This window comes from Lycorma delicatula, chromosome 13, assembly GCF_047948215.1.
Source record: "Lycorma delicatula isolate Av1 chromosome 13, ASM4794821v1, whole genome shotgun sequence".
Classification (NCBI taxonomy): domain Eukaryota; kingdom Metazoa; phylum Arthropoda; class Insecta; order Hemiptera; family Fulgoridae; genus Lycorma; species Lycorma delicatula.
Genome location: NC_134467.1, coordinates 3046766 through 3062787, shown reverse-complemented (window position 1 = coordinate 3062787; position 16022 = coordinate 3046766). Strand labels below are relative to the sequence as shown.

Sequence of the window (16022 nt, the reverse complement as noted above, 5' to 3'; positions counted from 1 at the left end):
TAAATGCAGGACTGATGTATACCCGACCGGAGCAGCTCTCGGAGTGGCTCTTGGCTATGTCCGGAAACCGGCATAATTTTGCTATATTTGCAAGAGCAGTCCTCAGAATAAAAGATGTTGCAAGACGACTGGGATACTGAGGGTTTTAGTTTATAGCAGGGCTGGGCGGACAGCCTCGTTCCTGAGGGCTCACATGCCCTGTGGGTTCCCGTGACGGAGCGGGGACTCCTGGGGTCCGTTAGGTGCGAATGAATGAAAAGACCGAGACCCGGCCGGCGGTGTGGGTTTCCGGATACGCTTTGGCGGCTTCGGCTCCTGCGCCGTCGGTTTGAGGCTGGCAAAAGGAAAGACCGAGACCCGGTCTCCGGCGGGGGGGGGGGGCTGAGAATGGCATAGCCGGGCCTGGTTCTTCCGTTGGAGATTAGAGGCAGGCAATTAAAAGATCCGGAAAGGACACGTCCCCGAGTCGAGTATACTTAATTGGATGTCCGGCTCGGGGATGTAGGGGAAAAAATATAGTCCTACGTTCTTTCCAAGTATAAAAATTTCAACCCGATCGGTCGAGTAGCTTTTGTGAAAGAGTAATAAATTCGCAGGTGTTTGTTTACGTATAAAACAGCTAATAGACCGATCAGGTTGAAATTTTAGACGAACGAATTTTTTATATCTGGAAAGAACGTACGACTCTTTCCAGGTATAAAAACTATCTTCACGTAAAATTTGAAACCGATCGGTCGAGTAAATTTTGTGTGAAAGTATCAGACCTGCAGAAACCGCTATCGGATTCCGTATAAGGAAAAGTATTTTATCTTGTCAAATTTTATATATCGGGATTTCATACCCCCTTTAACCAATAAAATGCAACTTCAGAATTAAAAAATCTCGTATGCATGTTGTCCATTTTTTTTTCATATCTTCAAACTGGATGTACCGATTTGGATGAAATTTGATACAAACAATATGTATAAAGTGTATTTAGGTCACCGATGCCGTTTAAGTTTGGTCGCAATCGGTCAAGAGGACAGGGAGTTATTGATCTCATGGATTGCTGTAACTGAAATCTTTACTCAAATTGTAAAATTTTGCGCATCATTTAATGTTCCTGAGATAACCGAGATATTTCTGGATGATCGTATTCAAACCCCCGAAAAGGGGTAGTCAAAATCCGCTCATTTGTCATATATTTGCTAAAATTGGTAGGCGCACCGTTTAAACTACAAAAAATATATACCGGGTGAACTACTAAAAACAAAGCCGGTGAATAATAGTGTCTTTCTTACCTAAACTTTTCTCAATACGATCGTAAACGTATCAGAATTTTTATTTCAAGGCGAATAATCAAGATATCAAGCTTTGTCTGTCTTAATAAAATGTATTTATCGCGTTCTGTGTAAGTACTCGTTCGAGTCTTTCAAATGCCAAAATAATCTGCAACATATACTCGTTATTTAGTAAAAACATGGAGAATGCCTTTTGTTTATCCTGGAAAAATATTATTAATCGATCTCGCGATTCCTTAAACCGAGTTAACACTTTCTCCCGGGATAACCGTCTGATTTCTATATGGAAAAGACCAGATATTTTCTTTTCGCCTGTTTCATCGCATAGTTTAGCAAAAAGACTATTCTGTAACGGTCGACCTAAAATAAAATTAAACGTTTTAAATCGCCGATTTCTCAAAGTATGAAATTTACTTTCAAACATTTTTTACGATTTTTTTACGAATAACGTTTATTTTCCAATCGTCGAATTAATTTTGACGGCTTCGTGCTTTCATCCGACGAATGCATTTTAACTTTCCATCCGACGATGTAAAAACGTAATTTTATAACCGTCGTTTTACAATTTTGTTATTTTATCGGTCGATTCACCGGATGTAGATGGCTCGCTTCGTTTTCTCACAACTTTATCCGTTTTGCATGAGAATCTAATCGAAAGAAAAATAACAGTTACACCGTTTGACCGTATTAAAAAACCGAAACCTCAATTATTATTATTATTAATTTCAATGAAACTACGCTGTTAAAAACTTAAATAAAGGCACCAAACCCCCGCTTCGTATTTGAATCTAAACTGACGTTCCGCAGTCCCTTACGCCTCTTTTATACTGCTGAGTGCACGAGGTGTTCAAATATATCAAATGCGTATTCGAACTGAATATTATGCGAGCAGACCAAATTACTAGAAGCGCGTACACATCAAGTTGGAACTTGTAAATCGCTCGTGTTTGTACACTTCGTACCTGTCGCTATCGACGCGACTAAATAATTTTGATTAGGTTTCATCGGGTCGGGGTCGGGAAGTCGCGAAGTATTCGTTACGTATTTTTTTTTACTTTTTGGAGGTCGTGGAAATAAAAAGGTTGAGAATCGCTGATTTATAGTAAAATTGCGAATAAAAAAGTCAAAATAATCAGTAAAAAGTTACGATTTGATCCCTTTGCTTAATGACGCTTCTATCGTCAAAATTGTGCAGTACTAAAAGCACCGTTGAAAAAATCAAAAACTTGGGCATCATTTAATCCTGTAGCTCGACATCTACCGGATACATCAAAGCATCAGAATTATAAAAAAAGATTTGAAGCCGTCTCATCGGATTCTTTTTACCGATGATTTTTTATTGCGATTTATATTAGTACCACATACAACTCGCGCCGGCCTCCGTGACACGACCGCTAACATCTCGGCCTTTCATCCGGAGGTCGCGGTTTCGAATCCCGGTTAGACGTAGTATTTTTCATACGCTACAAAAATTACATTTTATATTCGTACGCGCAAGCTTCGAGTTTCTGTAGCGAATTTCATTAAAAAAATTATATTAGATTTACAACCTTGAAAATTAAAGTTTTAAAAATTCTATATTTTAACTACGGGTCGCGTTCAACCCCTCGTTTTTAGGGCTTAAAAATTTATTTATCGAAGTCGATTTAGTTTAATCGTTCGGCCCGATTCTGTCTAACGTTATTAACAAGCCTAAAAAATATCGTTAACTTAGAAAAAAAAATATTAGCGTTGTGTCGCCGCTTTGTCTTACGGGGTGAAGTCGGAATAGTGTAGCCAAATATTTGCGTCAAACTAAAACGTTTCTGTTCGTCGGGAATTCGGGATATTAGGCAAAAAGTGTTTATAAATTATGTCGAATATCCTCCCGTCCCTAAATCCGAATGCCTTTAGAAGTTTTCAATTTAATAAGTACTTTTATAGTAGTAAAGCTCAATTTTCTACTACCTTCCCGGTTTAAAGTTTATCTAAAATAAATATATATATAGCGATCGTTTGAGCCGTTTTCGAAGGATTTACATCGAGCCGGTATAAATACGCGCGTACAAATCGTATAACTATCTAAAATTTCGATAACTTTATTTGCGTTCTTAGACTTAGGACCTGAATCGTCGACGTTTGCAAAAATTTTGACTGATCGTTACGCTTTCCCTTTAAACTATTCTGCCGCAGCAGTAATAAAGCTGAATCCGTTAAATTAAAAAAGTAAGTTTTAGGAAAAATTATTTTTTATAGTTTAATATTTGTTTTTTTTAATTAAAAAATTTGATATATTTTTTTTACTTTAAAAAGGTTTAAATTTTAAATCGCTAAAACAATAATATTTGATTTTTTTTTGTTATATATAAAACTATGTTTACGCGTCAAGTTAAACCGGTTTTTTGGCATGTGTTCGCCTAGTATGAAATTATAGTAAACGCTTCACAAAAACTCGGCTTTGAGTTTTTTATCGTCGTAATTTCTTTTCAAACAGGTAACATCTTTTTTTAGATATGTTCGTATTTTAATTAAAATTAAACGCTAAAACGATATAAATTTCGAATTCCGCACCGAATTACATAAAATAAAAAATAAATAATTAAAAACTACCGGTTCCAAAAAGGCGAGACTAAAGACGATTTTAAAAAGTTTTACTTCTTATCTTTTAACGACCGGTCGTACGTTTTATTTAAATTAAAATTTATTATTTTTTAAAATCGATACGAATAATCGAAATAATTTTTGAACCTTTTTTTTGTTCCAGGAATCTAGAGGTAAGAGGCCTTTCAAGATTTGGGATAGCTGGAGAAATATCAGGAAGAGTCTTGTCGTAAACAGCCTTAAAGACCTTGAATTTAGAGGTACGTTGGAAAAACCCGTTGTTTGTTATTATTATAACTATACAGTTTTATTTTTTGTGAACGATTTTACATGACCTTACGTAAAACATTTCCGATTTGTGTTGTTTTTTTTTTACAAGCAAGGAATAAAGCGGTTATCTTTTATCTCCTCTGAACCGAATAGATTTTCCAAGCCCGCCGAAATACTAGCCGTCAAAGCGATATTTTTGTCTGTTCGCAGCAAGAAATAATTGTAGGATGAACATCGTTACTTTCAGAGAAAATATCCATATTGTCACTTGTTCTTCCGACGGGTCGCGTGTGTCTTAGTCGTAGTAAAATCAAGGACAAAATCGATCCGTCCCTTTCTTTTTTAAACGACCGAGTACATTATCTTTACTGCACGTTAGGAAGAAATAAACGGGTAACAGATGTATATAACATCGATAAAAATTTGGAAACTTATGTGTAATCAAAAGTACGCGTGTCGCATGTTAAGCGTCATAACATACCCGCCGGATCGGTCTAGCGGTGAACTCGTCATCGTAAATCGGCTGATTTCGAAGTCGAGAGTTCTAACGTTCAAATCCTAGTAAAGGAGGTTACTTTTATACGGATTTGAATACTAAATCGTGAATACCGGTGTTCTTTGGTAGTCGGGTTTCGATTAACCACGTATCTCAGGATAGGTCGACCCTGAGACCGTGCAAGACTACACTTCATTTACACTCATACATATCACCTGCGAAGTAATACCTTACGGTGGTTCTGCAGGCTCAACAGAAAAAAAGAAAAGAAAAGCATCATAAAGTAACGATTGTAGGCGTCCTGACGTAAATTAACCGTAATGTAAACGATATAACCGTCTTATATGGTCCCGCGGCAGGTTTGTTATGGAGTTAAGTAGATTCCAGTTTTTTTTCTTTACCGAGACAAATAATTTTTTTTTTCAATTAGAGATTAAATAAAACTTTAAAATCGAAATAAATCGTAATTTTAAAGATTAAAAAGCTAACCGTGGAAAATTTTAAAAAAGGCGGTCTGATGGGACCTGACTTAAGAATTTAATTTCTAATATTCTATTACTACAAATATTTACTTATGTAGAGGTTAAACGGGATGTAATTTTATTTTATTAAATTTATGAATATTCTTTTTTATCAATTATACTGAAAACACGGTATATTTTTAATTAGAAAACCGTAATTCGGTCAAGGGAATCGACTCGGCCTTAATGTTTTGTTTTTTTCAATTAAACTTATAATAATATATAATTTTTAAGATAAAAAGGTAATTTGATCGAGGGGATCAAATCGAATCGAAATATTTTTTCTTGACATTTTGATCTTATTTGCAGTTGTACTCAAGTATTACATAATTAACTCGTTAACGTTTAAAAACCCCTATGGGGTATTTAAAATAAAAATTTATCAAAAGAACAACCGGGAAAATTGTACAACCCTTTGTCGGTATTTATTTTTTAAATTTGTAATCCGATTGTATTTAATCGAACTTTTCGCTCTATACGGTATCGTAACTTCATTAAAATAAAATCTTTGAAGCCTCTTAGGTAATTTCTTGAATAAATGTTTCGTTTTTTTTTTTGTCTTCAGTCATTTGACTGGTTTGATGCAGTTCTCCAACATTCCCTATCTAGTGCTAGTCGTTTCATTTCAGTATACCCTCTACATCCTACATCCCTAACAATTTGTTTTACATATTCCAAACGTGGCCTGCCTACACAATTTTTCCCTTCTACCTGTCCTTCCAATATTAAAGCGACTATTCCAGGATGCCTTAGTATGTGGCCTATAAGTCTGTCTCTTCTTTTAGCTATATTTTTCCAAATGCTTCTTTCTTCATCTGTTTGCCGCAATACCTCTTCATTTGTCACTTTATCCACCCGTCTGATTTTTAACATTCTCCTATAGCACCGCATTTCAAAAGCTTCTAATCTTTTCTTCTCAGATACTCCGATCGTCCAAGTTTCACTTCCATATAAAGCGACACTCCAAACATACACTTTCAAAAATCTTTTCCTGACATTTAAATTAATTTTTGATGTAAACAAATTATATTTCTTACTGAAGGCTCGTTTCGCTTGGGCTATTCGGCATTTTATATCGCTCCTGCTTCGTCCATCTTTAGTAATTCTACTTCCCAAATAACAAAATTCTTCTACCTCCATAATCTTTTCTCCTCCTATTTTCACATTCAGCGGTCCATCTTCATTATTTCTACTACATTTCATTACTTTTGTTTTGTTCTTGTTTATTTTCACGCGATAGTTCTTGCGTAGGACATCATCTATGCCGTTCATTGTTTCTTCTAATTCCTTTTTACTCTCGGCTAGAATTACTATATCATCAGTAAATCGTAGCATCTTTATCTTTTCACCTTGTACTGTTACTCCGAATCTAAATTGTTCTTTAACATCATTAACCGCTAGTTCCATGTAAAGATTAAAAAGTAACGGATATAGGGAACATCCTTGTCGGACTCCCTTTCTTATTACGGCTTCTTTCTTATGTTCTTCAATTGTTACTGTTGCTGTTTGGTTCCTGTACATGTTAGCAATTGTTATTCTATATCTGTATTTGAACCCTAATTTTTTTAAAATGCTGAACATTTTATTCCAGTCTACGTTATCGAATGCCTTTTCTAGGTCTATAAACGCCAAGTATGTCGGTTTGTTTTTCTTTAATCTTCCTTCTACTATTAATCTGAGGCCTAAAATTGCTTCCGTTGTCCCTATACTTTTCCTGAAACCAAATCGGTCTTCTCCTAACACTTCTTCCACTCTCCTCTCAATTCTTCTGTATAGAATTCTAGTTAAGATTTTTGATGCACGACTAGTTAAACTAATTGTTCTGTATTCTTCACATTTATCTGCTTTCTTTGGTATCATTACTATAACACTTTTTTTGATGTCTGACGGAAATTCCCCTTTTTCATAAATATTACACACCAGTTTGTATAATCTATCAATCGCTTCCTCACCTGCACTGCGCAGTAATTTTACAGGTATTCCGTCTATTCCAGGAGCCTTTCTGCCATTTAAATCTTTTAATGCTCTCTTAAATTCAGATCTCAGTATTGTTTCTCCCATTTCATCCTCCTCAACTTCCTCTTCTTCCTCTATAACACCATTTTCTAATTCATTTCCTCCGTATAACTCTTCAATTTATTCCACCCATCTATCGACTTTACTTTTCGTATTATATATTGGTATACCATCTTTGTTTAACACATTATTAGATTTTAATTTATGTACCCCAAAATTTTCCTTAACTTTCCTGTATGCTCCGTCTATTTTACCAATGTTCATTTCTTTTCCACTTCTGAACACTTTTCTTTAATCCACTCTTCTTTCGCCAGTTTGCACTTCCTGTTTATAGCATTTCTTAATTGCCGATAGTTCCTTTTACTTTCTTCATCACTAGCATTCTTATATTTTCTACGTTCATCCATCAGCTGCAATATATCGTCTGAAACCCAAGGTTTTCTACCAGTTCTCTTTATTCCGCCTAAGTTTGCTTCTGCTGATTTAAGAATTTCCTTTTTAACATTCTCCCATTCTTCTTCTACATTTTCTACCTTATCTTTTTTACTCAGACCTCTTGCGATGTCCTCAAAAATCTTCTTTACCTCCTCTTCCTCAAGCTTCTCTAAATTCCACCGATTCATCTGACACCTTTTCTTCAGGTTTTTAAACCCCAATATACATTTCATTATCACCAAATTACGGTCGCTATCAATGTCTGCTCCAGGGTAAGTTTTGCAGTCAACGAGTTGATTTCTAAATCTTTGCTTAACCATGATATAATCTATCCGATACCTTGCAGTATCGCCTGGCTTTTTCCAAGCGTATATTCTTCTATTATGATTTTTAAATCGGGTGTTGCAATTACTAAATTATACTTCGTGCAAAACTTTAGAAGTCGGTCCCCTCTTTCATTCCTTTTGCCCAGCCCGTATTCACCCTCTATATTTCTTTCCTTGCCTTTTCCAATGCTTGCATTCCAATGTTTCGTACGATTATTTTAATATACGGTATATCGTACTCGTGTTCGCTTTTACGCGATGAACGCGTGAAAATCCTACATTATAGTAAAACTCCTGAGATCGTCCTCAGAGTTCTGAGAGTTTTTGGAGTCGATTTTTTTTGCGGTAGTTAACTGCGAGGATATAATTCGGGGCAAATTTGTTTTCGGTTTCGAGGGTATAATTTAACGTGGAGAAAAAATTTATTAAGTTTGGCTTTATTTAGATCCGAGTTGTATGAAGGAGGCGCGAACATAGAGCCGCTCGGTGTAGCGGTTCGAACAGCGGCCTTAGATTTTTGTTTTGGAATGTTTTACGAGTAACCGCTTAAACGAATTCGGGCAAAGTCGGCCGAAGCCCCAAAGGGGGAGAGGGCGATCGCGACGCATCCGTAGTATTCGTCGAAGACTTGTAAGATAACATTCTATTTTTTTGACAAACAGTTAACGCGTAAACGTTTTTATTAATTTCAAATTTTTTTGACCGATGAATTAATTCACTGGACTGCGCGGGAATGTGAAAATTGAAATTTTTGGGTTTGAAAATGCCATGCCTGACCGGGATTTGAACCTAGGCCCTTCGGTTGAAAGTCCGACACGCTATCGCACCGCCACGGAGATCCGCTACATTAAATAAATTTGTTTATTTTGCCGCAATAAAAATTAAATTTTTTTGTACACGCTACATTTATAATAAACACGTAAATCTATGTCGACATCTTTATAAAAATTAAAATTCGCAACACGCGTAGTAGATAATTAAATAGAGCGATATGAAATGTTTTACGGAAAGGTGAAACGAATAAATACGATAACGTTCTAACTATCATACGACCCCCAAAAATAATTATAACACTGATAAATCCGTTTTTAAAATTCTTCAACAGACATAATCGTCTTCATTGTCCCGCGCGATACGATCTTTGTATCCGTTAAGGCTATTAAAAACGCAACGTTTCTAAAAGATGTTGGCGACCAGAAGGCCTCACGCAGCCAAAATCAATTCGCATATTAAATTACGCAGTTAACGGTTTATACGTATCGCATATCAAAGGTTTTCAGTCTTATTGTAAAAGTCGTTTCCCGGACCGTAATGCGATTAAGGATGTCTTAAACCAGAGACGATTAATATAAACATCAAGCGACTCGAGTAAATATGTTATGCCATCGGCGATACAAATCGCTCGTTTTGCCTTCTTGTAAACATTCTTTTTTTATACCGTGTCCGTGAAAGTTTCCATCGTTAACTTATATTCAATTTGAAAAGGGCGCCCGAACAACTCTTCCACAATTAGAACGTTGTCCATCCACCCTTTTTCTTAGTATTAAACCACCGACTCGTTTTTCTTTCTTAAACAGAAAGGTTTCGTTTAAATACAGCGTAAAAAAATAATACCAGGGTTTTAAAGCTTTTCCCTGTTTTAGTCTCCGGTAACTACCGTTCAGATAATACTTCAGAGGATGAATAAAGATGATATGTACGAGTGTAAATGAAGAGCAGTCTTGTACACAGTCTCACTTCGACCGTTCCTGAGATGTGTGGTTAATTGAAACCCGACCGACAAAGAACACCGGTATCCACGATCTAGTATTCGAATTCCTGTAAAAATATCTGACTTTACTAGCACTTGAACGCTGGAACTCTCGACTTCCAAATCGGCTGATTTGGGAAGACGCGTTCACCACTAGACCGACCCGGTGGGTTAATAACATTTCTTAACTTTACTTACAGCAATAAATCGAAAATAGAATAAAAGAGCAATTCTTACAGTTTTTTGCTGCAATGCGAGCGTTCAATGCGAGCATCCTGACCCCGAGTTGGAAGATCTTACCATGTGACGATTTCGGTCGCGACGCTACCCCCTCCGTATCTAACCATGATGGACTTTATCGGAGTTCATCTTCAAACCTTGAAACCGATTGACATCTCTCAGTCGTTTGACAGCATGCACCCGATGCAAATACGGCAATGATATTTCCATCGGCGTCTTAAACCGATAAATCACCTTACACGCAAAACAAACGAATTTGACCGAGATAACGAAATATAAAAGTCAAAACCCCCAAAAAATAAAAAGGAAACGATAACCTCACGTACCACCACGCAAACCCCGCAAACAAAAACTACGTGTTCGATACGAGCACCGTTCAACGCGCGGCAACATTCGTCCGATAGGAGATTTCGTTCCGTACTTTAAACAGGCGCATCTAGAAAATGAAAACGACACCCGCTTCATTCCTCCGTCTCAAATCGAGTAGATCGTAGGCAGCAGAGGGGCATGCAAAATATACTTAATGGAAAAAACCACGTCGGGGCAGGTCGGGTGATCTCGGAGGCTACTGCAAACGTGCTCTGCCATCCGGTCTATACACACCTATCCGGCGGTCGTGTAAAATGTCATTCGACCGATCCCGTACAGAGTTATGCCGGTAAGAAGTCGCACCGTCTTGTCGCCAAATAACATTTTCTGGCCCGTGTACACCGTGTACTCAGAATATTCGAATAAACGACTACTTTTACATTCGCTTCGGCGAAAAAGAAAGGCCCGTAAACTTTCCGTCGTGATATCTCGCAGAAAAAATCTGATTTATAGGAAATCCTTTCGCATCGTAAAAGTAGCCGAGGATTTTCTGACCCCCAGATACGACCATTACGTATGTAAACTTTTACGTCGAGATGAAATGTCGACTCGTCGCTAAACACAATCGGCCGTTACCTTTGTGTCGCAACATTTCGATCGTTACGTCGGTATAAACTTTAAACCGTAAACCACTCGGACGGATATACCGCACTATCACCAGCATCGCTAGTTTTCGGCCGGCCGTTCTAACCGATTGTTTAGGACTTGGTGGGAAAAACTCCCCGATACAAGTACGTTCAATATTCTCTTCGAGCACTCGGTCAACCTGTATTCTTCCCTTTACACAGATATCCGGTCGTTTCCAACCGATTACGCCGTACTCTCTCGGAGGATCACCGCTAAATTTTTTACGTGACGCACGTTGAACTGTAACTGCAGATTCGCATTCGGCATACTGTAAAACGCACAAGATTTTCTGTTCAGGGCTCACTATCGTTGGTAGTGGCGCAGTCAAGCAGCCGCGTTCCCGAGGCTAATGCTATCCTTTTTGTTCTTCGGTTCTCTTCAGGTAATGAAGGTTTGCACTTATAATCTTTTAAACGGACTAACGATATCGTAAAAGATTTTGTTTACTTTCGCAAAGATTTTACAAGCGTTATATCCGTTTTCATCCTTGTTTTATTTTGTCATATTGAAAAAAAATTCTTTATTCTACATCTAAGGACGACCAATTTTTATTATCTTTTATTATTTTTTAATTCGATTATTTACTAATTTTCGTTCAGAATTAGAAAAAAATCAATATCGAATTCTTTAAGGATTAAAAGGGCGTTTTCCCTTAAATCTTAGCTTATTTTTTTTATTAAATTTTAAGGAGGAAAATAGAGGGAAAAAATTAAGGATGTAAGAAATAAAAGGACTAAAAGATACTGAGTTATGAAAATAAAAACAAAAAAAAAGAATAAGATGTGTAAAAAGTACGCAGGTTGGTTAGTTAGCTGTACTTTACATTTTACCACCTTTTGTTTTAATAACCACTTTATCGGTTAAGTGTTACCCCCTTAGATAAAGACTGCTCTTCCATATATATATATATATATATATATAAAAACTCACCCCTCATCATGTTTTACCTTTATTTTATTTTACCTTTATTTCCTTTTCTACGCATCCCCGCTTTCCTTTTTCATTTGTTTTCCTTTTTTTCCTTGTCTATAGTCTTCATATATATTTTTTTGAATTTTTTATTTCTTTCCTTTAACATTTTTTTTTTTAACGAGCGATTCCGTGTACTTCTTTCTACCGATGTTATTTAACGACTTCATACGACTAATTAATTACTATTCCTGCAACAAAAAAACAGTAAATTGTTGATTACAGTAATATTTCAAGAATAACAAACGACCCGTACAATAACTGATAAAATATTATTTGCGGCTTTCCGTACCGAATCGAGCGTTAATATAAAACGATATAGAAATCTTTTCAAAATATTATTTTTATTTCACCGTAAAAAAAAATTTCGTTACGATCTTTTTTTTAAACGATCATCATTTGGATCGTAGACTAATCCTGATTTGTGCCTCTTTTATTTTAAAAGGGGAAACGACAGTCAAATTTAATGGAACGATTCGGTACACCCAAAATAAAACAAAAATCATACGGACAACCGCTCTAACTCTTCCGTTTTCACTCTGTCCGCCGTTTTGTGTTAATAAAAATATTATATCTTACGAACCGATTGAGATACGTTAATGAAATGCGATATACGTATATCCGATAAAATAAATAAGTTTACAAGTCGTATCTGAAAATTCAAAAACGGTGGCCGTTAAAAATTTTTAATCGTAAATACGACTGACTACATAAAAATTAGTTTTATAGATAAAATTTTAAACTTTTTATCGTTCTGAAATCGTGTTGATAAACGGTTGAGGTGTTGCTGAAACGGTTAAAGTTGATGATCGCGATTCAAAAATTACGCAGTCTGACAGTTTTTTGCTTATTCTGTTGTCGCTAACTTGCCGGTCAAGGCTCGCTTCGACCACCCATCCCGTCTAGCCGGGGAGGCTCTGCCTCGTGGACTCACGCTTTTGAGAATAATACCGATAAAAAACTATTAAAATCTGTCGATTTATAAAAACTATCAGCGTATAGTAATTTATTCAGAGTAACAATTCGGTCCGCACGACTCAAAACGTTGAGCGACCTGAAGTATGCGGTTTTAAAATAAAGGGTTGCGCTGTTAAAAATAATCGTTATAACCGGTTACGCTCCTTTGCACGGTTCTTAGCGTTACCCGATGATAAAAACCACGAGGATGTGACCGTACTTCGTTTCTTTTTTCTTTAAATTATGTTTTTTAGTCGAGTAACCGGAGGCAGGTGCAGCCAGTCGTGTAGCACACACAGTAACAGCGGCCGTAGCTGCGTTACTGTGACATTTACCGGTCCGACAACCCCGTAGTCTTTCCGAGCAATCCTCTTAAGTTTGTGCATCGCTGAGACGGCGTCCGTCCGCCGCAACCTGTCTAATGCGGTCGCTAAACAGCAACTTTTCATCAAACAAAACACCTAGGTACTAATGAACTCTAACTCGGCCGATTACACAGCCTTTATATTTAATATGGGTGTTACGTCTGTACGATAATTTGTCTGCACCTTTGAGAAGCGCGTATTTTTTCATCTCGGGCACAGAAATCTTTAAATTTGCATGTCCATCCAGCCCTCCGCGGTCGACAAAGCCGCCTGCCCTCGGGCTTCTAGCTGCGGTTGTGAATTACCACGAACTAACAGGAGACAGTCATCGGCGAAAGCCTGGGCCGTGACCCCTTCTGGGAAGGAAGGAATGCTGCCTCTACGTCTATAAAAATCGCCAAAACATATTTACAGTCGGTGCTTTCCACCTCGAGCACCATCGCATAGGCGAAATATACGAGGCTAGCGACACCGCTATTTTTTAATTTACTAATTTTGTAGAATTTAAGAATTAAGTGTTTAATTCTTTTGCACGTATTGATAATGTGCGCCCCCCCCCCCCCATTTAAGGCGAGGGTCTATCCGGACCCCAGGTTTGTTTTATTTACTTTTTCTAGACTGGGATATACACGTGGAGTAAAAGGCGGCCTTTTGGAGTTTATTGAACCCACGGTCAAATTATTTAGGTAGGGGGCCGATTACTGTGATTTGTGCTTTTTTGAACGTTTCAGATTAGATGTTCGTCGAACCAAGCTTTGACACCCCTAAGACCTTCTTCAGTTGATCTTATAACCTCATCCCGTGAGCAGCCTGTGAAAATCACGGCGGTGTCACCAGCGAAAGATATTATATCACAGTTTTTTATTTTTAGCTTTAATAAGTTTTTATATGAATAACAATAAGAATAAGCTTTATACTAGTATTTTTGTCGGTCGTATTTGCGATCTGTCTTTTTAGGTAACTTGTAAATAATTTACGAGGTAAGCCACTTATTCTTGCATTTTTGTAGGGGATTTAAACGCGGGACGGTGTCAAGGCTTTCGCCAGATGTAACAAAACTAATATAGTTCTTTTATTATTCTTGCAGTTGTTCAGTATGGAGCCGATGAGGTTGAACCCGGATGAAGCCAGAACCGTATTTTTAGTAGTTTTCGAGAAATCTGGGGCAGTAGAAAAACACTATTTATGTTTGGCGTAAAATAATTTTGTTAAGCGAATAACAAACACGTAAAGTTCTAAACAAAACTTGTCGAATTTGATTTCGAGCAAATCGATATAAATAAAGTCCGCAGATACTAAATACAAATGTAAGAATTTCCAAGTTTGTTAAAAACGAAACGTATTAAAACGCGACAGATTTTAACTAGGCCGACGAAAACAAAATTTTCAGCGTAATAAATCAAAAGAATAAAAGGTCTAAAAAACATACCGAATACAAACACAAATATTAAAACCAAATTGCAAACAATTAAACTGCTGAAAATGTCCTCCGCAACAGCGGACACAGTACCTAACCTCACCGTTTTTAACCCGCCGATAAATTTGCGAACGCTAAGTTATGAGGAGATCCATCGGAATCACCCCCGACAACACAGGCAAAGCCGCAGTAGATGTCGTTTTGTACGACTTGCATACTGCGATGAGCGCAAGGCGCTGGGTGCGCAATACTTTCTTGCGAGCCATTTTCCTCGACATTAGTCCACCCCAGCTATGAGACGCATATGTCGCAATAGCTTCAACCTCCTGTATTACAGCACTGTTTATATTACTGATGATTTAAAACGGCCCTACAGGCAGTAGTCCAAGTCAGGCGATCTTGGAGGCCAGTAGATAGGTCCGCCAATTCCCATTCACTTCTTTAAAAAAAAGTCGCATTTAAATGTCGTTTAGCTGCCCCTTCGTACTGGAAAATTCAGATTCGACGGTGTCTTGTGGATTTTTTTGACACATGGCGTCACACGTACGACTGTTTTTTTGTAATTATAAATTCCGCTTCGAGTAAATGCGGCTTTACGGATAAACAAAATAGAAAACTTTCTTAACGTAATCCAGATTCCAGCGACAAAAGTTTATAAACGTTCAAGAAGATCTCTAAGAAGTAAATTTTATACCTTCAGTAGATTAAAAGAACGGAATTATTCGCCGCACCTTACTTTTATCATAAACCGGTGCGGTAAGAAATTTTCCGGACTAGGTTCGACGTGCTGAACTACGTTTTCTTCTTTCCCGACAGGAAGTTGTTCTTCCCGTTCAGCAGTATATCAAGATTTTCTTCGTATACAACGATCCGGCGGTACCTAAGTCCGAAATACCGAAGCAAACTTTCTGAGGCCTGGAATCTTCCTATTAGGAAATATTTGACGACCGTTCGCGCCGTTTTCGCACGAAAGAAATAAATCCTTAAACAAAATAATGAAATTATAACGACGTTACCCGTAAACAAAAATGACGTTTGATATTTTTCATCGCAAAATTTATAAGACGTGTTGGTTAACGTCACGCTATCCTTATTTCGTTCTCTTACGTAAATAAATACACTTTTTTCTTTTACACCGGATTTCTTGAAAACTACTAAAAATAGATTTCTGGAATCTCTGTTTTTTAAACTTTTCCGGTCACATTTCATATAAAATCGATATTGGACCGGGCCCTAAGAATTTCATCCTGGCTTACGTTTACCGAAGATTCAGAAATCGGGTCAAATGTTTCGCCAGCCGACACTCGCTAACGAAACGTTTCCGAACGCGTGTTTATATGAACTTTCTTCTTTATTTTCACCGGTAAAACATGTCCTGAAAGTTTTTTACGTTCTTGGTGAATC

At 37.2% G+C, this 16022-nt stretch overlaps 2 protein-coding genes across 3 annotated transcripts in view; one reads left to right on the top strand and one right to left on the bottom strand.

The window, feature by feature from the left end:
• The window catches only part of Hsepi (D-glucuronyl C5-epimerase), a 289844-nt gene that overhangs the window by 177400 nt on the left and 96422 nt on the right, over nucleotides 1–16022 (bottom strand). Inside the window, exon 2 of one of the 2 annotated variants that reach the window (XM_075381564.1) lies at nucleotides 11874–12070. The exons of the other annotated variant lie outside the window; for it this stretch is intronic. Within the exon in view, the coding sequence (XP_075237679.1) occupies nucleotides 11874–11895 (22 nt within the window). The 5' untranslated portion in view covers nucleotides 11896–12070. The remainder of the gene's footprint in view (nucleotides 1–11873; nucleotides 12071–16022) is intronic. 2 annotated transcript variants of the gene reach the window in all.
• Nucleotides 1–16022, top strand: part of Drep2 (DNA fragmentation factor-related protein 2) — a 100625-nt gene that overhangs the window by 71229 nt on the left and 13374 nt on the right. The window contains exon 2 of the mRNA XM_075381567.1: nucleotides 4024–4120. Within this exon, the coding sequence (XP_075237682.1) occupies nucleotides 4024–4120 (97 nt within the window). The remainder of the gene's footprint in view (nucleotides 1–4023; nucleotides 4121–16022) is intronic.